The sequence below is a fragment of the Anolis sagrei genome, chromosome 1 (genome assembly GCF_037176765.1).
Source record: "Anolis sagrei isolate rAnoSag1 chromosome 1, rAnoSag1.mat, whole genome shotgun sequence".
NCBI classification, from domain to species: Eukaryota; Metazoa; Chordata; class Lepidosauria; order Squamata; family Dactyloidae; genus Anolis; species Anolis sagrei.
In genome coordinates, this window is record NC_090021.1 from 42,825,202 (window position 1) to 42,852,577 (window position 27,376).

General features: G+C 41.1%; 1 protein-coding gene across 1 annotated transcript in view; it reads right to left on the minus strand.

The window, feature by feature from the left end:
• Positions 1–23,213: 23,213 nt before the first annotated feature.
• PLB1 (phospholipase B1) overlaps positions 23,214–27,376 on the minus strand; it is a 142,002-nt gene continuing 137,839 nt past the window's right edge. The window contains exon 46 of the mRNA XM_060754120.2: positions 23,214–24,417. Coding sequence (XP_060610103.2) covers positions 24,214–24,417 — 204 coding nt within the window. The 3' untranslated portion in view covers positions 23,214–24,213. The remainder of the gene's footprint in view (positions 24,418–27,376) is intronic.

A 27,376-nucleotide genomic window follows, 5' to 3' on the forward strand; every position in this document is an offset into this window, starting at 1 on the left:
CAAAAAGGAAATGTTTTATTTTTATACCTGTTTTGTATACCTGGAGTTCTGTAAAAAATCATTGGGCAGAAAGGAGTGGGAAAAAAGTTTACAAAGACCTCCTCTTGATTGTTCTTGCCTTTTCCCCCCCACTTGTCTCTGGCTGGATCTACACTGCCCTATATCCCAGGATCGGATCCCAGATTATCTGTTTATCCCAGATTATCTGGTAGCGTAGATTCATACATACATAATCCAGTTCAAAGCAGATAATCTGGGATCAAATCCTGGGATGTAGGGCAGTGTAGATGCAACCTAAGTCTTTCTTTGTTCCATGTACTCCAGACTTTTGGTCCATTTTTACTTTGTTTTCTTTAGGAATGGAACATCTGTGGAGCTCCAAACCCAATAATTGATGTAAACTTACATACATGCATGACAGGCAGTTCTTAGGGGCTCTTCTAACTTTAGATCAACATCTTTTCCCTATGTCTTTTCCCACCCTGATATCGATTTTTCTGAGACAATAAACCTAAGTTTTCTATTTTACATTACAAAAGTATCCCAATATGACAAAATCCCTTGCTGCTGCTATTGCTTACTGGTAGAGAAGAGGGGGTAGTAGGAGGTGGTGATTTAGATTATAGAGGAGCAACTGCTTTCAGTTGGTAAAGGAGAGAAGAAATGGAAGTGTGTTCTGAAATGAAATGCATCACCTTTTCCTTCATCTGGATATGTTGATCAGCCATATCCTCCTGGTCTGAATTGTTCCAGGGAGAAGAAAAGGAAGCAGAAGCAGCAGCAGCTCCCTAGGGTCCCAAGTTACTGGGTGTGGGAGGGTCTTGGACGAAATGAAAAACTAGGGACTGGCCTGTGGTGTCCCATTGTTTTTGTTGTTATTGTGTGCCTTCAAGTCGTTTCTGACCAAAGGCAACTTATCACAGGGTTTTCTTGGCAAGATTTGTTCAGAAGACAGTTGACATTGTTTTCTTCTGAGGCTGAGAATCTAACCCAAGGTAACCTTATGGGTTTCATAGAAAAATGGTCCTGGCCTCCAGCATTATCTCATGTTGGCTCCATAACTTACAAATAAGCCACTAACAGGATTCTTGCCTCTGTATCCCAACACACAAATATAAATTGGGATTATACATTTCTGAGGGCCACAAAGTGTGTGTGTGTGTGTGTAAAAGGACATGCATCGCTTCCCTTCCACTATTTTCCTGCCTGACAAGTCAACAAATGAATGTGCTTTCAGAGTGCAGTGGTTTCTCCTGTGATGTCCATTTATATGAGCCTGGAGAGTCCCACTGCAGCTATACTCAGTTCCCAAATATTTGGGGGATGTAGCAGATGAGCTCTGCATTACATCAGATTCAACTTAGCTGTGCTTGAAAACCAAATTGATTATAGAGATGAGCCTCTCATAAGAACCAAACAGGGAAATAAGAGAAAAGATAGAATTCACTTAAAAAAACAAAACAAGCCTAGTTGAAGCAAACTCCATAAACCTGATGCTGTTTCCAAAAGCCTAATGTAAATACATCCCTGGTCATAATTGGTAACAGCTGGATTCTCTTTGTTCAGGTTCAGTTAACTGTAAGTTTACAGCATGGAACAGGAAACATATGTGAACTACAGACCTTGTTAAATGAGCCGTGTGCAGCCTTTCCAATTTTTGATGTGGTAGCATTTTGTACAGCATTTAGTGTTTGTATTGATAGGCAAGCACTTATTTTTCTTTTTGCCTGGTCACCCAAAGCAGAAAGATGCCTGGAAGGAGTTGATTAACAGATGGTATCATCACTTTAATGCTATGCATTAAAAAAAGAAGATGCTGTGCATCGAATTCTGCCTTACTCCAGAGTAAGCAGAAACAGGGCCTGTTACAGATCAGGAACACCACATCCAAGTTCTTGCAATGCACAACTTTACATTGATGAAATTCTGCTACTGATACAATATGTATCTGGAGAAGTGCAATGAAGTGTAGGTGTAGTGGTCTCAGCACAAGATATCCTGTGATGCAGTGGGGTTTCTTACTGCATAACAGAGCACTGTAAAGTAAAGGAATCTTTTTTTTTTTCTGTCCAGGTGCAGAGTAGCCATCTGGATTATCATTCCCTATGGCTGTGTTGGGAGCTGTTGCCCTCCCTGTTCTTATGCTGTCTTTCAAGGATAACTGTGCTGTTACACGCTGGGCCTGTGCATAAGACTGTAGACAGGACATAAATTCTGTGTGCCCAACAGGACGCCGGGGCTGCCTCAGATTAAAGGCCTTTGGATTTCCTTAAAAATGAGTCTTTAGATTGCTTAAAGGTTCAACAAAGTTCTTTATTAATGAAAACAAACAGGTACCTTAAGGCTTTCTTAACAGTCTATTGCCTCTCTCTCAATCTTGCCCACAGGGAACAGACACTATCTTCATAACTGTAACTAACGGGGAAATCCTTAACTTCTAATCTGGGCAGTCTGTCTTTGCCTCTGTTGGCGTGGAGCCCCTGCACCTGGTACCAACTGCTTCTGGCTTCCGTGAGTGACCCTTACCAAGCAGAGCGTTGTAGACTTCCAGGGGAAAAAGAACTCAGGCTTCCATGATGGCTGACTGAAGTCCTTCAGCAGAGGAACTGCATAACCCCGGCCAAGCTGTGGGCTGTATATCTCCCCAGCCAAGCCGTAGAAGACGAAGCTTTCTACAGGAGCTCTTGGTATTATGTCCTGCATAAAAGGCTTCTCTATGTGGACTGACCCAAAAAGGCTCCCATTCCCTCCAAAAGCCCAAAAGGGGGCGGGACCAGGGAACCTAACTATAATTGACAGGTGGCTTGCCCTATGATTGCAGCCAAAAGAAGCCACCTATCTGCAGAGTCCCTGAAACTTAGGACTACAACAAACATTCAATGCAAAGCAAACAAAATTGGAGCTCCTGGTACAGTTGTACCTGCACAATAACCTTTCCAGCAAAGTGTCATATTGTTGATCATTGTGACAATTGCACAATGGTCCTGATGGTACAGCTACAAGAATATGCCTCTCCTGGTTATATGACGATAACACACTAGTGATGTTTCGACATGAAACACTAGCGAAACCATCTGAACTAGATCAAAGAGATACATGATGGACTTCAGAAGGGCAACAAAAGGCATCCAACAGTGATACACAAACTGAAAAAGAGCCAATTGATACTGCTGAGCCAGAGACTGAATCCACAGAGATGGGCCAAATTCAGGAGAAGAAACTCGCAGATATCCAATATGAATCAACAGAGGTGTACCATCTGATTGACTATCTTACAGCATGAAGTCAGCATTATCTATGGAACTTTAACCAAAAGAGAAAATAATTAGATCCAGATGGACATTCAGATTTAAACAAGGTACAGAAGAAAAGTTGAAATGCTACAAGACACATCAGAATCGAGTGCCATGGAATGTGACATCAGAGAAAAGGAGATGATCTTTTGCCCAACCAAAGAGATGACAGCAGACATTTCTACCAAGAGAGACTTTCGAAGATCAACTTACCAAAATGGGACTAGTGGTTGGCTTGATCAGTTGAGAAGTGCTGTTGGAAATAGCAACCTTCCAAGCCTCTACTAACTCTATGTGAATGTGTATAATTGTTATACACAATGTACATTTTGGTTTGCCAGTTTGTACCTCTTTGGTGTGGGAAGGTCTTCAGACACAGGACTCCATTTTATATTCAGTTTGCCCCAGTCCTCAGTGGAGGTGGATGCATGTTGCTGTTTGGACTTCAGTATAGTATGCTTTTAGACCTCAAAGGAGGTGGATTGCAGTTTGTCTCCTTTCAGATTTCAGTGAGTACAATTGTACAGTTTGGACTATATCTATATGCTGAAAGACGTTGGACTATGGGCTAGTGTGCTGAATATATACAAGAAGTTCGTTAGTAAACCTGAGATGTTATTTTTAAAGAAGACTACTTTGTGTTTTTTTTTTAAAATCTCCGAGTGCATATTTTAACTAAAAGGTTTCAAGGGAGTCTATATCTTTTGGGCAACTGCAATTTCAACTTTAAAGAAACAGCCATCCTCTGCTAACCGAATGTATTTATTGTTGAGAAATGTCTCTATCCTTGGCAGTTTAAAGACATGGTTCTTCAGTTTAACAGCTGGGTTACCTGTATGCCATTCATTACATGAATGCTTATGAATATCACTTGTTCAAAGAGCTGACTTCTAACAAGACCATGCTTTTCTTCACTAGTGGTTTTCAAAAGGTGGTCTCCACATGCTCATAGAGATTTACATTTGTTAAACTAATGTGACATAATTTTTACCTTTTCAATAAGGTTATGGTGCAATAGGTTATGGAATTTTCAATACACTGGAGAAAATAGTGTAGATCTCTCTCTCTGTGTGTGGGTGTAAATCAGTGGAGTTGATTTGGATCAGACCCTGCATGTCAAACCATTACAAAGAAGCAGGAGGAGTAAAGAATAATTTGATGCATAGCATTATAGAGAGTGAGGTGGCAACCTTAAGTATTAGATTTTGACCATGATGAAATGACAGCACATTTTTCATTGCTTAATTTATTAGGTATATATAGGAATAAAAAGGCCCAGTTGTGAGATTTTCTTCCTCAGGTGACAAAATGACTTTATTATCCTATGTGTCTTCATTTTGTCAGTGCTGTTTGTACTTCTCAGGGTACCAAATATTTTGGAAGGTTATTGCAAGTTGACCTTTGTGAGAGCCATGAGATGTTTCTCCCAAATAGACTGTCCAATATTTTAATTCCAAATATCAGTCAGAAAAGCATAGGTAGACCAGTCTCTCAAGGGCCCTTCATCACCCCCAACATTTCAAAGATGAAAACAGGGAGACATCTATAACACTCATACTCAAATAACATGGTTGGCTGCCTGATATCACTCTGACCTTTACCAACAGCTGAGGATGGTAGCCCATCTGCTCAATGTAACATTCATCTGCACAGGCATAGCTGTGTTTAAAATAATGAAGGTTATTTTCCCTTCAGTTGCTAAAGACATCTTGGAGAACCATAATTTTCTGAGCAACACTTAAAATCCTGGCATGCACAATTTTCATGTTTAGTTATTTACATGGGTGAATGCTGTAGAAAAGATGCATCCTCCCTTCCTACTCTGGAAACCTGGGAGATATGGTTCAACACAGCTTTGGGAACAACAGCCTGCTCAGTGGGTCAGTGGAATTAAGATCCCTGAGCAGGACTCTAGGAGTAATTTGAACTGTCGGTGTCCATTATAACAGAGAGACCATAGCAACACCTAAAGGAGAATCCAAACAGGGGGCAACTGCATAGTCCTTATATCAAGAGAAAGACAGATGAATAAAGTAAGTAAATAAATACATACATATGCAGATATCAAAACTCTGCAATACACTGCACCACACAATTCTATACAACACTGTCTTTAAAAGCACATGACTGTACCAAAACTTTGTTTTCATTTTTGGATCTGAGAATGCAGTCCTTTCATGCAAAATCCACTCCTGATTTTTCTACCAGATCTCGTTATTTTAGTAGCTTTGTTTCAGACTGATGTTTAGAAGACAGTGTCGTTGCTTTTGCTGCTGCTGTTGTTAAAGCATTGGGAGAGAGAAATACTTTGTGTTAAAATAAATGAGTTACCCTGCTCAGTTATAATACTATGATTCCACACTAACTGCCATAATTTTAGCCTATGGAATCCTGGGATTTGCAATTTTGGGAGGGGAGCTTAGACCTCTCTGCCAGGGAATATTAATATCTTACCAAATCCCAGGTTTCCATAGTGTGTATCCAGGGCATATAATGTGGAATCATAATGTTATAATTGTTCAAGATGAAAAGACTTGCCTTGAAGGCACCACAAGATTCCCCTTTTCCTCCTCTTTTCTTTAGAGTCCCCCAGTGAGCCTCTAGGGGATTGTGACTGATCATATCGAAGCGATTTTAGGTAGTACCATGGATAAGAAGGTCCATGCTTGGTGAGCTTCTGCTAAATGAGATTAGCCAGGATAGAGAACAAAGCACTCTGGGTTTGAAGGCACACTACAGAGGTTTATTAGTTTGGCCAAAATTGATACAAGTACCAGCTGATGCTCAAAATGTACAAGCCTATCCATGGAAAAATACAAGACATTTTATATACTTCTTTTTTTATAAAAAAAAATCATGTTATTGGTGAATGGGATACAAAATATAAAAAGGAGAAACATCTATAGGTAAACAAATACATCTACTACAGGTATGTAGTTCTCCAAATTTATACACTGCAATATTCTATCCAATCATTCCTTTCCTTCCCCCCACCCATGAACCCACAACCCATGACTTCTGATACTACTCACTGTGAGTCCCATATCTCATAAAATCTACCTTTATATCTACTTTAGTAACTTCCCCTTGCAGTTATTTTAAAGTCCACATTTGTCTTTCTTTCAATGTGTTCAAATGCCAGCCTCCATTTTAAAACAAACTCTTCATTATTTTCTCCCCGGTGTATGTATTATTAGAATATATTCAAATGGCCAAGCTATCTAATGGTATCCAGGGAGGTGACATTTTATACACTTCTGACAGATTCCCGTGCCTCCTCCTAATTGGCTGATAAACAGGCTGGCTAGGATCCACACAGGGATTGGCTGGAAGTTATCCCGACATCACAGACAGGAGGAGGGGATCTCCATAGTGAGAAGAACAGCTGATAATTGGTAGGTTTAAAGGTCCAGTCTATTGCAAAGACAACCGCGTGGAGGATGTGAAACTGAAGATAATGCTGTGGAAGGAACCAATTTTATCTGACCTGAGAGATTGTTGGAGGGACCTTCTTAATTGTTTTAGCAATCTCCGTTCTGACCAGTTTATATAAATAGGGGGCACCAGGAGAAACAGATGCCTTTATAATATTTGATATGCTTTAATGTGTTTAGGAATTCACACAGTCTATAATCAATGCAAGTTATACAAAAAATATCATTTAATACAATTATTAAAGGGTTTTGGCTTAATCTAGTTTGGGGTACAGTTGCTGCTGGGTCCCTTCCAGAGCCTCCAATGGCTTTGATATTGAGAAACTTCAAAAGAGTAGAAAATGTTTTAAAAATAAAGGAAAATCATATCTCTGGTTTGGAGTCTCTCTGAAGATCCAGATCAGTTTGGGTAGCCGGGTGCCATGGCTCAACAACAATATGCCTACTCTAGTCTAGAACTGGGCTGGGAAAGCAACCTTTCATGCATTTAAATAGAGGTGAACCTTATTAAGCACTGAGGGGCTTAGGTCTAAATAAACATATGAAGATCACACTATTGCAAAGGTGGGACTCATGCCTTTTCAAATGTGGCTGGACTGCATTACTGAACAGCCCCAGCCAGCATAGTTGATAATGAGGTATGCTGGGAATTCTTTTCACAGCATCTAGAAAATCACACCATTTTGTTTGTTGTTTTTGTTGTTGATAATTAAACCTAGGGTTGGCCCAACTGAATAAGCAATAAATAAGCAAATTGGAGCCTTCTTGATGTTGTTGAACTACACTTCCTATCAGACTTAACCAATAGGTGGAGGATGCCGGAAGCTTCAGTCTGACTTCTGGAAAGCCTCACTCTGTCCACAAGGCACACAATTCCCTACTCTCTGCTTGCAAAATATTTACAAGACACTATGTTTCTCCTTCTGGAGCTCTAGGGTCTCTCCAAAAGCCTGCTGACCCATCAAAATGAAATATTCTAAAGCAGCTGACCTGAATTAGCCTGTAGAAAAGAGCTCATGAAATCTATATGTAAAGTGTTAACTGACGGAAGGAGGGAGCACCTTGAGCCATCCATGATTAAACCAAATATCCCCTCCCCCCGATTGTTCACACAACACCTCAGCTCCATCAGCTCAGCTGCCTTTTAAAGTTGATCCAATTAGAAGAGTTCGCCTGGGAGGAATTAGCACTTTTAAGCTTTGCAGAGAAGCTCAGATAGTAATTAGTTTTCCACTCTTCTTGCTTTTCTTTAGTAGCGAGGGATGTAGAGCCCCAGAGAATGCCTGAATGGATGATTTTTGCTTTCTGCAGCAGAACAGGTGAAATATGCCATAGTCTTCCTTATTCATATTTATAAGGACTGGTGGTATTCATGCAAGCCCAGAGCCTAAAAAGAGAACACCCCAGTTTCCACATAATGTTTGTGGATTCAAGGAACATCTATGAAAACTAGTTTGAGTCTAGCAAGAAAATGAAAAATAGAAGCATAAACTGAGGAAAGATATGTGGAATTAGTACAAAACACATACTGTATCTGTTACTGGAAAACCGATAAATGAGGGAAAGGTGTGTTTTTTTCCAGCTGTGACATTGGATATTGTGAGGTGGTTGAGCCATGGCAGTTGCAGAAGCAATGGTGACAAATAAAAGGAAAGGAAGAATACATAATTGTGGGGGAATTAATTTACCTTTAGTCCTCTATTCATTGTACTCTCAGACACAGAAAAACATTAATGTCAAGGCACCTCTTGATTGCAATAGGCCTCCGTCTTTGTGAGGGAAGCAATAATTGCCGGTGAGGATTCAAAACTGTACTGTGGTCCAGAGAAATATTCTGCTGAGGCAGCAGGGAAGAAGACACTCCATTTTGTGCACCAGGCTTCCTCACCATAGCAGCTGTCAAGCCCGACTGACGGCATTTACATTGGCTGTAGTTCGCCTGTAATTACTATCATTTTTATTATTGATTTCCCTGTCTTCCTTCCCTGGCTTGTTTCGAGATGTGTGCAGCGAAGCAATCTCTTGGCACTGGAGAGAATTAAATTCATCTTTCGGTTGCTTCACTGCTTTCTCGCTTCGGAGTTTGTCTAGTGCCATAGCCATACTCCACACACAACTGCATTTAGGCACACACACAAAGAAAACCAAGTGTTTGTAGCCCAAGAGAGTTCCCCATAGAGTCCATTTTTCAGTGGAAAAAAAATAGAAGAACAAATATTGCGAGAAAAGATTACATCTGATGGAAAATTCTTTCCCAAAGAATAGATCACAGTCTTTTCCATAGTGCCTTACAAACTCAAAAGGATAAAATTAGAAAGGAATGCATCAATACCCCTGCCCAAGAAGAAATGAACTTGTTAAAAATAGCCACTTTGGCCACTTTGGGTGAGTAGGAAAACTCAATTACATGATAGGGGTAAATAGATCCATGATAGACTGAGAGATGATAATTTAGTGATGTTCTCAAAGTCATAGAATGACATACTGGAATGTGGGAGGGGGTTGAGGTTGCTGTGTTGTGACAATCCCAAACTGAGGGGCTGCTGCCTTTAAATCAAATTGTGTTGTGAGAGGGAGCACTTCACTGATTTTGCTAGACTGCAGGCAGGAGAGGGAAGTGGTCCTGCCAGTTGGGTGCCCAAAAATGACCTCCCTAGAGCAAGAGGGTTGCCACTGCAAAGTGGACAGAGGCTGGATTCAGACATGCCTTTATCCCAGAAACATCTGTGTTAAAAAAAAAGCGCGGATGTTTCTGGGGACCTGTCCATACCCACCCCAGTAAGAGCGCACTTTCTGGGGTGGGTGTCCAGATGTTCTCTCGGGACTAGTCGGAGAGAACGTCTGGAGGCCCTCCCCCCAAGCCCCCAGACCCCTTAGAAAAGTAATAAAAACTTACCCATCCTCCATTACAAGCCTTGGCTGACTCTCCCGATGCAGAGAAATGACATGCCAGGAGAGCGGGGGAGGGGGGAGCGAGGCTTCTAATGGAGGATGAGTAAGTTTTATTATTTTTCTAAGGGGTCTGGGGGCTTGGGGGGTATTCCCACAATTTACTGGGCTTATTTAGCCCGGTAAACTGTGGGAATGGTGTCTGGACTGTAGTGTAGACACTGGAAATAGTGCATTTATCCCGTGCTTTCCAAGAAGGTGTGGAATAAATCCATTATCAAATTAATTCACTACAAACCAGGGTTTGTTCTCTGGACAGCCCCTCCTTTATTGCAGTAATTCCCGCAATAAAGGTCCTGTCTGGACGGACCCAAAGATACCTTACATGACTGAGAAAAAAACAACCCTGCTGATTCACACCGAAGGGTCTGTCACTCCTTTCCACCTGCTACTAAGGAGGCTGTCGAGGTCCTGAACCGGTGCCTGGCCGCTGTAATGGTCTGGATGAGGGCGAACAAATTGAAATTAAATCCAGACAAGACAGAGGTACTCCTGGTCAGTCGCAAGGCCGAACAGGGTATAGGGTTACAGCCTGTGCTGGATGGGGTCGCACTCCCCTTGAAGGCGCAGGTTCGCAGCTTGGGTGTGATCCTGGATTCATCGTTGAGCCTGGATCCCCAGGTCTCAGCGGTGACCAGGGGAGCATTTGCACAGCTCAGGCTCGTGCGCCAGCTGCGCCCGTACCTCGGGAAGTCTGACTTGGCCACGGTAGTACATGCTCTGGTCACATCCCACCTTGACTACTGGAACGCTCTCTACGTGGGGCTGCCCTTGAAGACGGCCTGGAAGCTTCAGCTAGTCCAGCGCGTGGCAGCCATGTTACTAACAGGAGCGGGACGCAGGGAGCACACAACGCCCTTGTTGTTCCAGCTCCACTGGCTGCCGATCTGCTACCGGGCCCAATTCAAGGTGCTGGTGTTGGCCTACAAAGCCCTAAACGGTTCTGGCCCAAAATACCTTTCTGACCGCATCTCGGCCTATGAGCCCACGAGGACCTTGAGATCGTCTGGGGAGGCCCTTCTCTCGATCCCGCCTGCCTCACAGGCACGCCTGGCGGGGACGAGGGATAGGGCCTTCTCGGTGGTGGCCCCCCGGCTGTGGAACACCCTCCCTGTAGACATCAGACAGGCGCCCTCCCTTATAACATTCCGCAAGAGACTAAAGGCATGGTTATTTGAGAAGGCGTTTGACTAAGTGCTACAACAATTGGCAATGATGATTGGAACGGAATATGGATAACGAGATTGGTCTATGATTCTACGATGAGACAGCGTGGATGATTTAGTGTAATTGTATTATTGATAGTCATGTTGATATTATTGTTGTGATATTGCCTTATTGTAAACTGTGTTTTTTTATATGTTGTACACCGCCGTGAGTCGCCCTAGGGCTGAGAACGGCGGTCTACAAATACAGTAAATAAATAAATAAATAAATAAATAAAGTCTAACACCTTACTTTTCATACTGGCCAACCAGACCATTAGGCATAATCTGACTCAAGAACTAAGTGTTAAGGGCTAAATAATCGATTGAGCTATATACGCCACATGATCTGCTTTGCATGGGCTAATACAGTCTTAGTGTCCTTAGATGCTGTAGAGGACTCTCTTCTATCAATGAATTGAAGTAATATTTAATGGGCTGGGCGTTAGGAGGTACCACCTTCAGCCAGCAAAAACATTTGGAATGGCATTGGAGCAAATACATGTCTTCAAGAAGCCCATGGGCTTAACAAGCAGGCCACAATCCCTTACCTTGATGGCTGCTCTGGATGGCATGATTTTAATAACTGTTTTTAAATCATGTTGCTTATTGGTGGGCTTTAGTATAAATGTTATTATATTATCAATGTTTAATTTTTTATGCTTTCTGTCTAAATGTTCTTTTATGTTTATGTTTTAATTTGGTTAGGTTTATTTATAGTTATATGTTATTGTCTTGCTATTATCTTTTGGTATGTACAGCACTGAATTTTGCCTTTATAATGTTGGGAGCTGTTTTGAGTTGTGGGGAGAAAAGTGCTATATAAATGTAATAATAAATAAATAATAAAAAAACTTCGTAGTACAGTAGAGTCTCGCTTATCCAAATTTCGCTCATCCAACATTTTGTATTATCCAACACAGTGTGCCTCCCACCCGGATCCACAACTGTTTCAATATATTGTGATTTTTTGGTGCTAAATTCATAAATACAGTAATTACTACATAACGTTACTGTGCATTGAACTGCTTTTTCCGTCGATTTGTTGTAAAACATGTTTTGGTGCTTAATTTGTAAAATCATAATGTAATTTGATGTTTAATAGGCTTTTCCTTAATCCTTCCTTATTATCCAACATTTTCTCTTATCCAACATTCTGCCAGCCCATTTATGTTGGATAAATCAGACTGTATTTCAAATACTAAGGTAAGAATATTGTCTGGAAATACTTTGTTTCTGTGACATTTTGCAGATGGATTTTGGCGGATTAACGACGGGGAAAACGTTGTGCAATGGGAGCTGTTGGAAATCATTCTCAAAAGTCTCAGAAAAATAGTATTTCCTAATGTGATGAGGTCCCACGTGAAGCATGTGGACATTTCTGCTACAGTATTTGTGATGTGAACTTTTTTTCTTTTTTGTGGCTTACTCCCTATAGATATTTCTAGCTTCAATAAGGATGTCATTTGCAAGTATGGATGGATTCTGGATTCCATGTGACTTCAGTAGGATTTGAAAGGTGGAGTTATACTGAACAGGTAGAGCATATAGATGCACGCAGCAACAACCTTCTGCTGACATAAATCTGGGGATTATCTACATGACTTTCTCTCTCTGGCTTCTTTTAAGATAATCCTTACCACGTGTGATGGGGATTACCTACATGGTGTCATGTGGTTTCATCATCATAGTTTATTTTAAAAAGCATGAGATACAGCCCTGGGCTAAGACATATGGCATGTAGACCTCTCCAGGATCATGCGTGTTTTGCATATGGAAGATCTCCAGCCCAATTCTTTAGACTTCCAAGATGAATCAGAAAAGACCACTATCTGAAACTTTAGAAAGACATTCTAGGGACATCATCACATTTGCTGTGAATCTGGCGGTGCCCGGCATGTGGCACCTGTTGCCCCATGCCTTGCATCACCAGACTTACCCCTAACTCCATCCTATGGCAGGAAGCATTCACCACCTGGCTTCCCCCTTTGTTGCTAATGCAACACGGGAAGCCTCCCATGTTGCTGCTGCAGCGGCTTACACCAGTTCCCCTTCTGTTTTGCAATGGAGCCCTTTTGGAAGTAGCTGTACATTGTTGGATGGGAGCTGTCAGGGTCCGTAGCAAAACTGAAGAGTTTTACTACGCTGTATGCTGGCGAATTTTGACCCATTTGATGAGATTGTAAGTCTGTGGGTACAATATTAAGCCAAAAAAGAGCAGTAGAGTGACACAGCACACATGTGTCTAAGCCAACCTTACAGAGCAGTCCAAGGGTAGTGTGAAAGCAGTGATTGACAAATTTATCACATCCCCAGCCCTGCCATCAGTCACAGCAAAAATATAATTGGCTTCAGCCTAGCAGATCCACACACATGGCAGATCTGCAGCCCCCTTCACAGTGACAATGTGGAAGTGGTAGGAGTTAGGTTGGTTCCAGAATTGTTTTAGCCAGAAACCTTGGGCTGGACCTGTCAGAGGAAGTGGCTTTGGATGCAGTTGAATTCTTTTAAATTCCATCCCATGATGAAATGCTCTCTTCTGGGCTTTCCCAGCTACCACCAGCAGTAATAGCAGAGGCACCTGTGCTGTACTAATCCTGTTCAAACATCAACATTGAGCTGTTATCTATATCTTAAAAGGTGAATATCAAAAGGTCAGCAGAAATTCTTGTGATTTTAACAGCATTTTAATCTGCAAATACCAGCAGGAAGGGTCTAAAGTTTATCTCCATATCATGAAAAGCCTGGTAAAGCAGTGGTTCAACACACAGGTGAGGCCAGTGTTTATTTTCAAGCAAAGCTTGGGAAAGTTAATTCTTTGAATGACAACTAACAGACTTCCCCAGCAGGCCTTCCCACTGGGAGTTGTAATCCAAACCTATAATTGTGTCTCTATTTGTGCGTGTGTGTCTTGTTTGTCAGTGGTCAGCTGCCAGAAAGTACTAAGGCTTGTTTAGGACAGGAAAATTCCTCTCCACTTCTCTGTAGGGAAGATGGTGCAGGGGGTGATGCATTTGCCTTTTCCTCCCACATTGGCTTTTGGTGGGTCAGCTACACCTCCTGTTCATTTCATGCACAAAAATAGAACAAATCTGGTTGGTCAGTTGGCAGCCTTCCATATTTCTGAAAAACCAATACAAGGTCCTAAATACCGTTTTGATTGGGTTGTTGTAGGTTTTTCGGGCTGTATGGCCATATTCTAGAAGCATTCTCTCCTGACATTTCACCTGCATCTATGGCAGGCATCCTCAGAGGTTGTGTGGTCTGTTGGAAACTAGGAAAATAGGGTTTATATATATGTGGAAAGTTCAGGGTGGGAGAAAGAACTCTTGTCTGTTGGAGCTAGGTGTGAATGTTTCAGTTGGCCACCTTGATTAGCATTTGATGACCTGACAGTTTTTAGGTGTGCCCTGTTACTGCCTGGGGGAATTCTTTGTTGAGAGATGATTAGCTGTTCCTGATTGTCTCTTCTCTGGAGTTCCCCTGTGGTTGAGTTTTGTTCTTTATTTACTGTATGCAGATGACACCACTCTGATGGCCGAAAGCGAGGAGGAGCTGAGGAGCCTTCTAATCAAGGTGAAAGAAGAAAGCGCAAAAGCCGGGTTGCAGCTAAACGTCAAAAAACCAAGATTATGGCAACAAGAATGATTGACAACTGGAAAATAGAGGGAGAAACCGTGGAGGCCGTGACAGACTTTGTATTTCTAGGTGCAAAGATTACTGCAGATGCAGACTGTAGCCAGGAAATCAGAAGACGCTTACTTCTTGGGAGGAGAGCAATGTCCAATCTCGATAAAATAGTAAAGAGTAGAGACATCAGACTGGCAACAAAGATCCGCCTAGTCAAAGCCATGGTATTCCCTGTAGTAACCTACGGATGTGAGAGCTGGACCTTAGGGAAGGCTGAGCGAAGGAAGATCGATGCTTTTGAGCTTTGGTGTTGGAGGAAAGTTCTGAGAGTGCCTTGGACTGCGAGAAGATCCAACCAGTCCATCCTCCAGGAAATAAAACCCGACTGCTCACTGGAGGGAAAGATACTAGAGACAAAGTTGAAGTACTTTGGTCACATCATGAGGAGACAGGAAAGCCTAGAGAAGACAATTATGCTGGGGAAAGTGGAAGGCAAAAGGAAGAGGGGCCGACCAAGGGCAAGATGGATGGATGGCATCCTTGAAGTGACTGGACTGACCTTGAAGGAGCTGGGGGTGGTAACGGCCGACAGGGAGCTCTGGCGTGGGCTGGTCCATGAGGTCACGAAGAGTCGGAGACGACTGAACGAATGAACAACAACAAGCCAGATTTTGTTCATTTTCATGGTTTCCTCCTTTCTGTTGAAATTGTCCACACGCTTGTGTATTTCAATGGCTTCTCTGTGTAGTCTGACATGGTGCTTGTGAGAGTGGTCCAGCATTTCTGTGTTCTCAAATAAAATGTTGTGTCCAGGTTGGTTCATCAGGTGCTCTGCTATGACTGATTTCTCTGGTTGAAGTAGTCTGCAGTGCCTTTCATGTTCCTTGATGGGGCGCTGCGTTTGGTGGTCCCTATGTAGACTTGTTCACAGCTGCATGGCATCCAGTAGATTCCTGAAGAGGTGAGAGGATTAGTAAACAAATATAACAGTAAATAAAGAACAAAACTCAAACACAGGGTAACTCCAGAGAAGAAACAATCAGGAACAGCTAATCACATCTCAACAAAGAATTTCCCCAGGCAGTAACAGGGCACACCTAAAATCTGTCAGGCTATCAAACGCTAATCAAGGGGGCCAATTGAAACATTCACACCTAAGTCCAACAAACAAGAGTTCTTTCTCCCACCCTGTACTTTCCACATATACATAAACCCAATTTCCTCATTTCCAGCAGAACTCACAACCTCTGAGGATGCCTGCCATAGATGCAGGTGAAACATCAGGAGAGAATGCTTCTAGAACATGGCCATACAGCCCGAAAAACCTACAACAATCCAGTGATTCCGGCTATTAAAGCCTTTGACAATACACCATTTTTATTTCAATATAAAATGTAACAAGCCTTTCTGTCATTTCTCCCCCGAACTCTAACCCTGGTATACAGAAAATGTCTAAGTAAGGGTAGAGGGCTGAAAAATCTTTGTGCAATGATCAAAGTGCTGCTTCATGGAACCTGACGTCAGCTTGCGTTCCCAGGGTGGTGCCAGCCGGCTTCTCGTTTATCCTCTCCTTCTTTGTGTTCTCTCTGGATGTTTTCCAAGAGGCAGGCAGGGAGGGAGAAAGAGCAATGATTGCAGTTCCAATTGTTTCTTCGGACAACTCTGATTTTATGCAAGCAAACAATCCAGAGTGACCTAGTGTTCAATTAACCAGTTCAATTAAAAAGGGGGGAACCAAAATCAGTCTTCACTTGCCATCAGGCTCAATAAGACTATAATTAGAATCTCATAATGAATGTGAGAGAGGTACAGCTTCGAGAATGACTACATGAGAGGATGGTAGTGCATAAGAGAAGCTTGAAGATTTAATAATTTACACAAGCCAGGGTGGCTTTGATGATTGACTTTTCACATAATCAATGAACCACTGTGGATTTTTTCAAAAGCATTTTCTGTGAGCATTCAGATTCTGCAAGGCAAACCTATGTGAAAATGCTGCAGTGGAGACCATTTCTGTTTGGAGTTCAAGCTCTTTACTCCATTCTGTCCTTTTTCTCAACCCCGCTGCCTTTTCCCATTATCCCAATAGCCAATGAAAATTATTTTGCCTGTGGGCATGCTCATTATTAATGGTCCTGTCTTCAGGACTCTTCCTATTTCCTATAGGGCTTTAGGCCCCAAAACATTTGTTGTGATTCTGCAAATATTGGAGTTTCATCAAAGATCATGATAGCTATGTATAAATATGTGAGGGGAAGTCATAGGGAGGAGGGAGCAAGCTTGTTTTCTGCTGCCCTGGGGACTAGGACACAGAACAATGGCTTCAGACTACAGGAAAGGAGATTCCCCCTGAATATTAGGAAGAACTTCCTAACTGTGAGAGCTGTTCAGCAGTGGAACTCTCTGTCCCGGAGTGTGGTGGAGGCTCCTTCTTTAGAGGTTTTTAAACAGAGGCTGGATGGCCATTTATCAGAAGTATTTTGAATGTAATGTTCCTGCTTCTCGGCAGGAGGTTGTACTGGATGGCCCACAATGTCTCTTCCAACTCTTTGATTCTATCTTGGAACCTTCTTTCTGGATATGGTGAAGTGCGGCCTTGGCATGCAGTCCAAGGTTAGGGTTCATGGGAGAAATAACAGAAAGGTGAAAGTTGACAATAGAACATATGGATTCCTAGAGAGCACATATTAATCAAACCTGCAAAAGATAGACATGCAAATGTGGATGGATACCTATATACTTTGTTTTGGAGAAAAGGAATTAACCACAAGCAGCTAATTTTTAATTGATTACTTCTAGTTTCTGGGATGCAACATATTTCAGAAAGAATATTGTAAGAAGGAGAAGCAGGACTCCTAACTAAACCAGAGGGTGAAGGTCAACTTGGGTCAACAAAGACGGGAGGTGCCTTTTGCCAGTGCAGCAAGGATTTCTGACTTGATGCAGGATTACCTTCTGGTGGCATCTTTAAGTAGGTCGTGTCAAGCAGCTTGTCAGGAGAGATGAAGGTGCCAAGAGCTGCCTAATGAGATATGGTTGGATAGGATTTGCAGCCTGACACAAAGAAGCACGTTGTAGTGTCCTCTGGTGTTACTGAGATGCTGAAGAGCACAAATGCCCTCCAACTTTACATTACTAGCATTTCTCATCAAATAATAATGCATTGGAAATTATGAATATCCATTCCATGATGCATTTACAGCAACTTTGCAACTTGGTTAAGGGAACATGGCTCCATTAACTCCATAAGATCATTTTATTGGTGAAAACTGATGGAAGAATACACAGTCAAAGCCCTCCAGACAGATGGCCATTTCTTCTCTGTTTAAAAACATTCAGAGAAAGAAACTCTGCCACACTCCAAGGTATTGTATGCTACTGCCAAACAGCATTTACTGTCAGAAAGTTCTTTCTAATGTTTAGGTGAAAACTCTTTTAGTTTTAATCTACTGCTGGTCTATATGATTGGACCACATGTCTAGTGAGTGGCACAGGAGAGACATGTGTTCCCCCAGCTGGAACATCCAACCCAGTCATGCAGCTTTTAAAAGGCGTGAAAGCTTTGGCCATCAGGTGTCCTGTGGATGCTAGTAGGAGTGACACTTATGCCTTTGTATGGCATCTGCACTGTAGGATTCATACAATTTGATACCACTTTAACTGCCATGGAAATCCTGGTGTTTGTAGTTTATTGCGGCACCATGACTCTTTGGCAGAGAAGCCTAAAGACCTTGTAACACTAGAAATCCCAGAATTCTATAGCTTTGAGTCATTGTAGTTAAAATGCTGTCAAACTACATTAATTCTACAGCATAGATTCACTCTAAGTTACACAAAACTTAGAAATCAAGGATCAAAATGTCTATGTTGTAGCACAGTGAGCATAGTTTACAGCCACAGCATACATATGCAAAAAGCCCTGCCATGTCTCTTTTAATGAGGCAGAAATTTGAGCAGGAGCATTTTGCATTTCTTTATGTATAGGAAGCTATTTTGCACTGAGCCACATCACTGGGTATTCTAGTTTTATTGTTACTCCAGAGCTTTAGAAAAGGTGCTCTTAATAGGAAGTACCAAGTGTTGAACCTACAATGTTCATCAGGCTAAGTTATGCTCTGTTTTTGAGCCACCCGTGTTTACGACAGACATAGGCAAAGAAGCAAGTGCTACTTTCTAAATGGAGAAACTCAGTATGATGCATTCAGTGTGCATGCATAATGTCAATTCATGCATAAGCACAAGAAGAGCAACAAAATCCCTGGCCCAGCTGGATGTTGTTTTCATTTTGTGGTGTGTGTGCTTTACAACCTCTAGTGTTGGCAGCTGATCAGGAAAGGCCTCATCCTAGTCAGGACTATAAAATTCTGCCCGATTGACAGCACTTGCTCAAAAGCATTGATGTTGAAACCTCTGTAAGAGCTGTGGGTGGCATTGTTCACCGGGGAGCAGATTGTACTTCTGAGTCTGACTATACCAGACCCTACTTTTGAGCCTGGCTTTATCAGTCTCCAGCCATGATTAAGTTAACTAGGCTGTTATTCCAGATCTCTGTGGCAGGAGGGGAAGTGTTCCTGCTGGTCCTGCGATGGGCTACAGCAACAGAGCGTCTTGCTTCTCATTCATTCCAAGCCAGGTGCCATGCCAACCCTCAAAGCTGGCAACTAAGCCTTCCTCTGCACAAGAATGAAATGAGTCAGCCTGGCAATTAGGCTGCCGAGCTGAAGCCCATTCCTTAGCCTGCCTCTTGTTTACATTCAACAATTAACAATATAATCACACGTTGCCTTTCTGTATCCAGCCTTTGTTGCAGCCTCTAGAAAACACTGTTACAAACGTTGTTGACATTTCTGTAATGTTTCTCAACACCCTTTGGAATGCATGGGTAATATTTATTGCTCACAGAAGGTGTCTTGGCAAAGAATAACTGCAGGAGAATAAAACTGGACTTCTCACAATGACCCTCGTTGCTGTGTGTTTCATAAAACCACTGTGAAATTTACTTACTGAGTCTTAAGTAAAAGAAATAACCCTCCTACTCCTCTTCTCAAAGCTGGCACCAGGGTTCAGGACAAACTACTTCCATATTCCCTGCCATGTGAATGGTTGAACATAGTGATGCAAGATAGCGGTTTTAGGGCTTTTTCTGGCCTGTTGTTGGCTTTCTCAATTCTGTTCCCATTTTTTTCTTGGTCGGAAACACACATTGGCACACTCCATGTGTGTTTCAGGAGTTAGAGGAGGCAGAGACTGTCTGGAACAAAGATTTTTGTTCATCATTTCTGCTTAGGCACTTGCTTCCTTGGTTTCACTCCTCTTTCTATCCATTACTCCTTCTTTTTCTCCTCCCCAAAAACTCATCTTTTCCTTCTCACTTTTCTCTCTTGCCAATGCCTATCTATCTATATCTTCTCCTTTGTTCTCCTCTTTCATTGTCCTGTTTCTTCCCATCACCACCACACACAATGGCACTCTTTCTTATCCCTCTTTCCTTTTTCGTTTTCCATTCTCCAACCCACAACCTTTGTATGAATCTCCACTCCATCTTTTGTATCCATCTCTTTCACCTTCTTGTCCCCTCCTACATCTCTGTTGAGTGGATCGTTCCTCTCTTACACATTCTTTTTCTCATGCCTTCTGAGCTCTTTGAATTGTCTTGACCTTCCATACCTATCTCGCTATTTCTTTTTCTTTCTTTCATCCTCTTTCTCATTCTATCCTCACTTCTCTATACCTCAATTTTCTTCTACCCCCCCCCCAAATAATTCTGTTTACTTTAACTCTAATTCCCATTTAGTCAAAAAGATTTTCTGCATCAGACAAAAAAAATGTAACTGCTTCTGAAGGGGAACCTAGGCATGTATGAGACCTCAACAAGATTCTGCCTTTGTTTCTTTTAAGATACAGTTATGACTTTAAATACACCCTCCCTCTCTTGGGGGAGGGGGATGTTAGATGATAAGAGATTAATTAAACAGGACTGGGTAATGCCACAGCTAGCATGACAAAATGGTCATATGCAGTGAGAATCTGTTATTGCTGATGCTGATGCATGACTGGAGGTGATGACAATTATATTTATTTACATCATACCTTTTTCCGGTCCAGAACCCAAGGCAGCTCCCAACAGTCACAACAAAAATACTAAGCTTCCAAAACTTTAAAAAAATACACTATCAAATAGACCATTTAAAACAAAAATAACAAAAATCAGTGTTCAATACATTATACTGAGTGCAAGTCTAATTTCTCTGGGAAGGGTGTTCCAGATTTTGGGGTCAGTTATTGAGAAGGCCATCTCCATTGTTCACACCAGATGTCCCTGTGAGAGTGGTGGAACAGAGTGAAGATCCTCCTAAGAAGTTCTTAAAACATGGGCACATTTATGGGTCACTACCATCCTTCAAATGATGTGAACCTGAGCTTCAGCACTGTGATATGTTTGAGATGTAAATTTGCTAGCAACTGGTGTTTCCTTGAAGATCTTTAATTTTCAAAGTCAGCAAGCTGTTCCAAACCACAAACTTGATTGGACTACAGATCCAATCTGAAGTCCAATCAGATCCAATCTGCTTGAAATTGTTAGTATACAATTTATATTATCTGCAACCTTGTGTGGGTGGGTAGAAATTGTAATCTGGAGGGCTCTAAGTTGGGGAAAACTATAATATATTGGTCAATCCTGTGAAAAGAGATAGGTTGCCTTCAAAATAGAATTTCCAAGCTGTTTCCTACACCATTCATTGTCTTTCCCATCACCTCTGTCTTAAAAATCAGCATAATGCATAACCCTTATCATAATTAGGAATCCCGTTCCTTTCTAGAGGTGCCTGAGCAATACCTGGTTGCAGTTGGGCAGTTGAGAAAAAAGGCAATTGCCCTCTTAGGGTACTTCCAGACAGCATCATAAGGCGGGACAAATAAGTGGGGCAAAATATTGCATTATCAGACAGCAAATCAAGACATGGAGCTGTTACTCCCAGTAAATGCTCCCCTGGTGTCCTGGCACATTTTAGAAATCTACAACATAGATGGGGAAAAGTTTACTTTTATTTTTAAAAAATTGACTCTCTGAGATCTGCTAGACTTTATAAGTGCTGATGCGCATATCTGAATGTACACATAAGCATATTTCCTATCATTCTCTCTCCTCATTCTCTGCTGCCTTTACATTTGCTATCTTGAACCACATTTCCATTTGGAGTTACTTGCCTGTCATGCTGGTGCCAATTGTGCAAATTCAAGCTCTGTTTAATTTCATGGAAATCAAAACAAAGGAATGTTTGCAAGGAGTTCTCATAGTAATTGCTTTCCAATTGTGCTTCCGTTTAGCCACCTATGTGTCTATGCTTCCATTTGCTTAAAGCCTTAATCAGCTGTTTCAGTATTTTAAAATGCGGACATGAACTGGAACAGTCCACACTAGTGTATAGGAACAAAGTCATGTGTTTTCCTTGAGTGCAGGGATATTCAGTGAAGTGAATAAGCATGTTTGCTGGCCAAAATCGGAGTTTAAGCACATCTTTTTTTCTGTTAATGCGATACAGCACGCATTTTTGGCAAATGTCATTTAGCCAACCCCCTTTTATCCCCCCCCCCCGTATTTTAGGGCCTGTGTAGAAGGATCCTTAGATATCATAGTTATGTTGGATGCATTAAACTGGAAATCTAGAGGGCAAACCTTGACCCTTTTCTTCAGCCAACCCCTTTGCAGCCAAATGGTGCCTGCATGGCTTCCTGCCTCCTCCCTGCACAGTGTCCACTGAAGTACATACTCCTATGTCATAGAGCAGGGGTCCTCAAACTAAGGCCTGAGGGCCAGATACAGCCCTCCAAGGTAATTTATCTGGCCCTTGCTCACGGTCAACTTAAGTCTGAAAAGACTTGAAAGCACACAACAACAACAACAACAACAATCCTATCTCATCAGCCAAAAGCAGGCCCACACTTCCCATTGAAATAACAATAAGTTTATATTTGTTAAAACTGTTCTTCATTTTAATTATTGTATTGCTTTAAGTGTTTTTTGTACTACAAATAAGATATGTGCAGTGTGCATAAGGATGCATTCATGCTTTTTTCAAAATTATAATCCGGCCCTCCAACAGTTTGAGGAACTGTGACCTGGCCCTCTGTTTAAAACGTTTGAGGACCCCTGTCATAGAGTATCTTGACATGATTAATATTGATTCTCGGAAGATTATGAATAATAATAATAATAATAATTTTGTTCAATAATTTTGAACAGTAAGAATAAATTATTTAATTTTTCATTGAAAATTATGCCAAAAAGGATTATGCACTTAATCAAAAAACATCAATTTATTTGGCCTTAAGAAATGCTTCTTTTCAGCCCAATATTTATAAAATTCCCTTCTCTAAATGCAGGAGAGCTTTTCTGTTTCAAGCTGCTTTTAAGTGACCCTTTTCTATTTTAACAGCTACTATTTATAGTTCACTGTGTTTCGTCTACATAAACAGGTTCATTATTCCATATCTAAAATGTTTAGGAGCAGAAGTGGTTTGTGTGGGGTTTGTTTGGATTTTAGAAAACCTGTATTTGCATATACTGTATGTACATAATGAGACAACTTGAATATGTGACCCAAGTTAAAACACAAAATTAATGTTTGTTACATACACACACAAACACATAACCTGAAGGCAATTTTATCTACAATATTTTTAATTATTTTGTGTATGAAGCAAAGTTTGTGTACCTTGAACTATCGGAAAACAAATGTGTTGCTACCTTGGCCACCTTTGTGAACACTGTTGAATTTTGGAGGATATTTGATTTCTGGATAAGAGATATTCAGCCCGCATTAACTCATCTCTCACATTGCCTGGGGAAATTTTAACCTTAAAGATACTGTGTTTGTTTATATAAATGGACAGACAGAACGTAACTTTTTGAACAATATTTACTTTAATCACTCTTCAGCCAGTTTGGCAACCTGACTAATTCTTCCTTATTCTTAAACACTGCTGGCTATTGTATTCATTAAGCCCTTCCCAGAGTTTGTTACTTAATGTTTTATTTTTAGTTTCTTTCAGGTTTATCTGCTTTTATTAAAAGGTCAGCATTCATAGCTATGATTCTCAGTATTTGAAAAAATAAATATGGAGAAGGTTGCTTATCACAGGGCATAGATTCACTTTTAAATTTATTCAAAAATATCACTTAATAAGACAGCCTCCTAACTATGTTAACAATTTTAGGAAGAATGTGACATGAATATTTAATCACAGTATAGAATCTTAAAATCTCTGTTTCATTAACAAATATCCAAATTGAAATCTTCTAATGCTATAGCTCTAAAGGCCTTGTAGTTTCCTTCTTCCCTGATTTTCTGAGGTTAAAAAAAAGATTTGAAGAAATTGTTGGGGAACACCAGTAGTCTGTAATGCTTCATGAACGAGTTACAGAAATTATGTAATAAAAATATCACCCTACTTAAAATCAGAGAAACCAGATTAAATTTTCAATGTTCTTGCTCTAATTTTCCACTCTTTAAAATCCTATCCTCTAAATTCTGGTCTGTTACTCATCACCATGATGTCTTGGTTGTTCGATCTTCTTTTACTTTAAGAAAAAGTTCATTTAAAATCAGCATGTGCAAAGCTGTAATGATGCATAGTTGGCACTCCTTCAATCCTGGTGGAGGGAGGTGTTTTTTTTCCTATCTCCTTGGTGCAGCATATTTAAAGTGCTGTTGTATGGCTTGTGGATGTTGACCTTTGGCGTTGGCGGATTCTCCAAAGCCAACCCAGGCAGGTTCCTATCGCAGTTCCAACTACTGCTGCCACAATCACAGACCATAAAGCCACCCCGTCACTGTGGCTCCCGGCTTCATTTTCCGGACTCTTTGTTTTGCTGTTTTTTGACGTAAAAAAAAAGGGCTGTTCCTGAAACAGAAAGAGAAGGGTCTCAGGATATGTATAGGAAGATGCATTTAGTCTGCATTTTCTATATGCATGCCTTTCCTAGGACATGGAAGAGGCACACATTCTGTGGATTCCAAAAAAAATAAGAAGAAAGGGGCATTTCTCTTCTTCTTCTTCTTTTTTAAAATCCTATTTCTTTATTCTTCACACACTCAGATGACATTTACTTATGACTTATTTCTCTCCCCCCCCCCCCAAATTTTATTTATATTCCTCTTTATTTCCCTGGGCCTGGAGGGATTACAGTATGCATATAAGACAAACATTCGATGCCTTTTACACGAACAATGACATACAATACACAGATAAGGCAAAGACCTTCCCCTTTTCCATTTCCGGCGTCTGGAGGCAATGCTCAACTCTGGCCATGGAGTGGTGCTCTTTTTCTATTTTCCATGCTGAAGGAGCCTGCTGTCTGCAGACATCTCTGATCTTTTTGCTGGCATGTCTGCATGGGGCACTTTTTTGGCAGATGCTAGGACTAAACAGTAGAAAGCTCATCCTGACTCATGGCTTTTCCTACAGCTAGCAACTTTTAATCGCTGTGTTACCATGGAACTGTACTTTCCCTTTACTCTTACTCAAACACCAAAGACTTTCCACTGTTTGGGCTGATGACAAATATAGAAAAACAAAGTATTCCTTCTTATAGAGTGATTTTTTCTGTGCTGCATTCCCTGATTTGGAAACAGACCTGATAATGTATTGTCGAAGGCTTTCATGGCCGGAATCACTGGGTTGTTGTAGGTTTTTCCGGGCTATATGGCCATGTTCTGGAGGCAATTTTTCTCCTGACGTTTCGGCTGCATCTATGGCAAGCATCCTCACTACCTCTGAGGATGCTTGCCATAGATGCAGGCGAAATGTCAGGAGAAAAATTGCCTCCAGAACATGGCCATATAGCCCGGAAAAACCTACAACAACCCAGACCTGATAATAATTTTAAAAACTCCCAAGTTACGAGTTGAACTAGGGGATTCTGTACACTGAGGTCCAAAAATGAGTAACTTATCCAAGTTTATTTATTTCTTTATTTATTACGACATTTATATGCTGCCCTTCTCACCCCAAAGGGGACTCAGAGCGGCTTACAAGATATTATACACACACACACACACACACACACACAATATAGTATATTATTAGCATAGTACAATATCAGTATTATATATTACTATATTGTACTATACCATTATATTGTAATATTATTAGTAATATTACATGTAATATAAAATATATAATTATAATATAATATAATATTATATTATAATTAGTATTATATTGTATTACATTCTGCTTCACAGTTAGAGATGAGTGGTAGGTAGGACCAAAATAAAATTTATGAGGATTATTCCAGGCCTGTTCATACCACCCCATAATGGTGCTATATTTCACTTTAACTAGGGCTGTTGAATATTGAGATATGGAGTTTAGGGTGGGTTATTTAGAATTCTCAGTCAGAATACCATTGGCTCACTAAACAACAAATCCCAGGATTCCTCACAATATTGGCTTGTCAATAGAATCATGGTATTTTAATTGTGTGATATGAAAGTGCCTTTCTGTCATCCTTTACCCTCTCCTTTACTGTTTCTATCACCCCTTTTGCACTTCCTCCCTCTTTCTTCTCACTCAGAAAGTCTGTACTCAGGAGTCTGTACTGATTGGGGCTTTTGAAATTAGGCAAAGAATTGTATTAAATTAGGCTGAGGTTGCCTAATGAGGAAAAACTGCAGTTCTTCCCATTTCATATAGCAAAAACATTCATCCTCACTCTTAACACTTCCATGAGCCGTCAGCGTGTTTACTCCCTTCCAGTCTTTGCATTTGGCCTCTGCTGGATCAGCACAGCTTTTAGCACATTTATTTTAAACCTCCAACTGGGAGTATGCAAGCAGCAACTCAAATCAACGTTAGCAAAATGATTTTCTCTCTCCCCTTTTTAATGAAGAGGATGGGGAGTTTAGGGACAAAATCCAGGTTAACAGGCCTTTCCAAAGACATGTACTTTTGTCAGCAGAACAGGATACAAAACTGTCTGAAATCTCTACAAGGCTACGATCGCCATTCTTTACCTGCATTAATGAATTATGGCAGAAGCTTTTGTTCTTTTCACTCATTTCTTCTCTCATTAGCTAACCTCAAGGGGAAACTGCTTCCCATTACTCTGATTTCCCTTCCTCTTTTAAAAATTTGCCTCTTAAAAGTGTTCCCATGAATCTCTCTATCCCATTGCTTAGAAATATTACTTGCGTGGACTTCAGCTCTCAAGAGGCCAAAGGCAGTGTGAATGCTGTGAATTTCAAACTCAACTGGCCTGATTTGGCAGGGACAGTCTCAATCCTCTGCTGTCCCACTTTTTCAGCTATTTTAAATGCTCCGTATTCTCTTTCTTTCCTGGCAGTTATTCCCTTTGTCTTCAGCTTATTTCAATTGCCCTCAATTAATTCAGCAGTGTGGGAGAGACCAGGAAGAGGAGGAATCCTGCCCTTTCCAGTCAGTTTAAGCAAAAGCAAACTGCTTTAGCCTGTCGTAGGTTGTGTGAGGATTTGTGAAAAGGCGCCATGATGTGATGGGTTGACTGGAAAGGCTTGGGTCGGCAGCTGATTGGCTGAGCATGCTAGGAACCAGAATTCTGATTGGCTACTGTCTCTAGCACGCTGCTGAGACAAATGATTTTAACTGCCACTTTCACCTTGGAGAGTGAAGAGAGTGCTGACTGGGAAGAGCTAGGAAGGAAATGGCTGCCAACTCTCTGAAGCCTGATAATTTCTGGGGCTTGAAGCATATTTTAAAGACTGTATGAAAGGACTGTTTATTCCCCCTATTCTCTGTGAGAATTCAGAGAGACTGTTGTGTATATTGTTGCTCGGTTTGACCTTTTGAACTGAAGTAAAGTTACTATTACTCGTTACCCAAT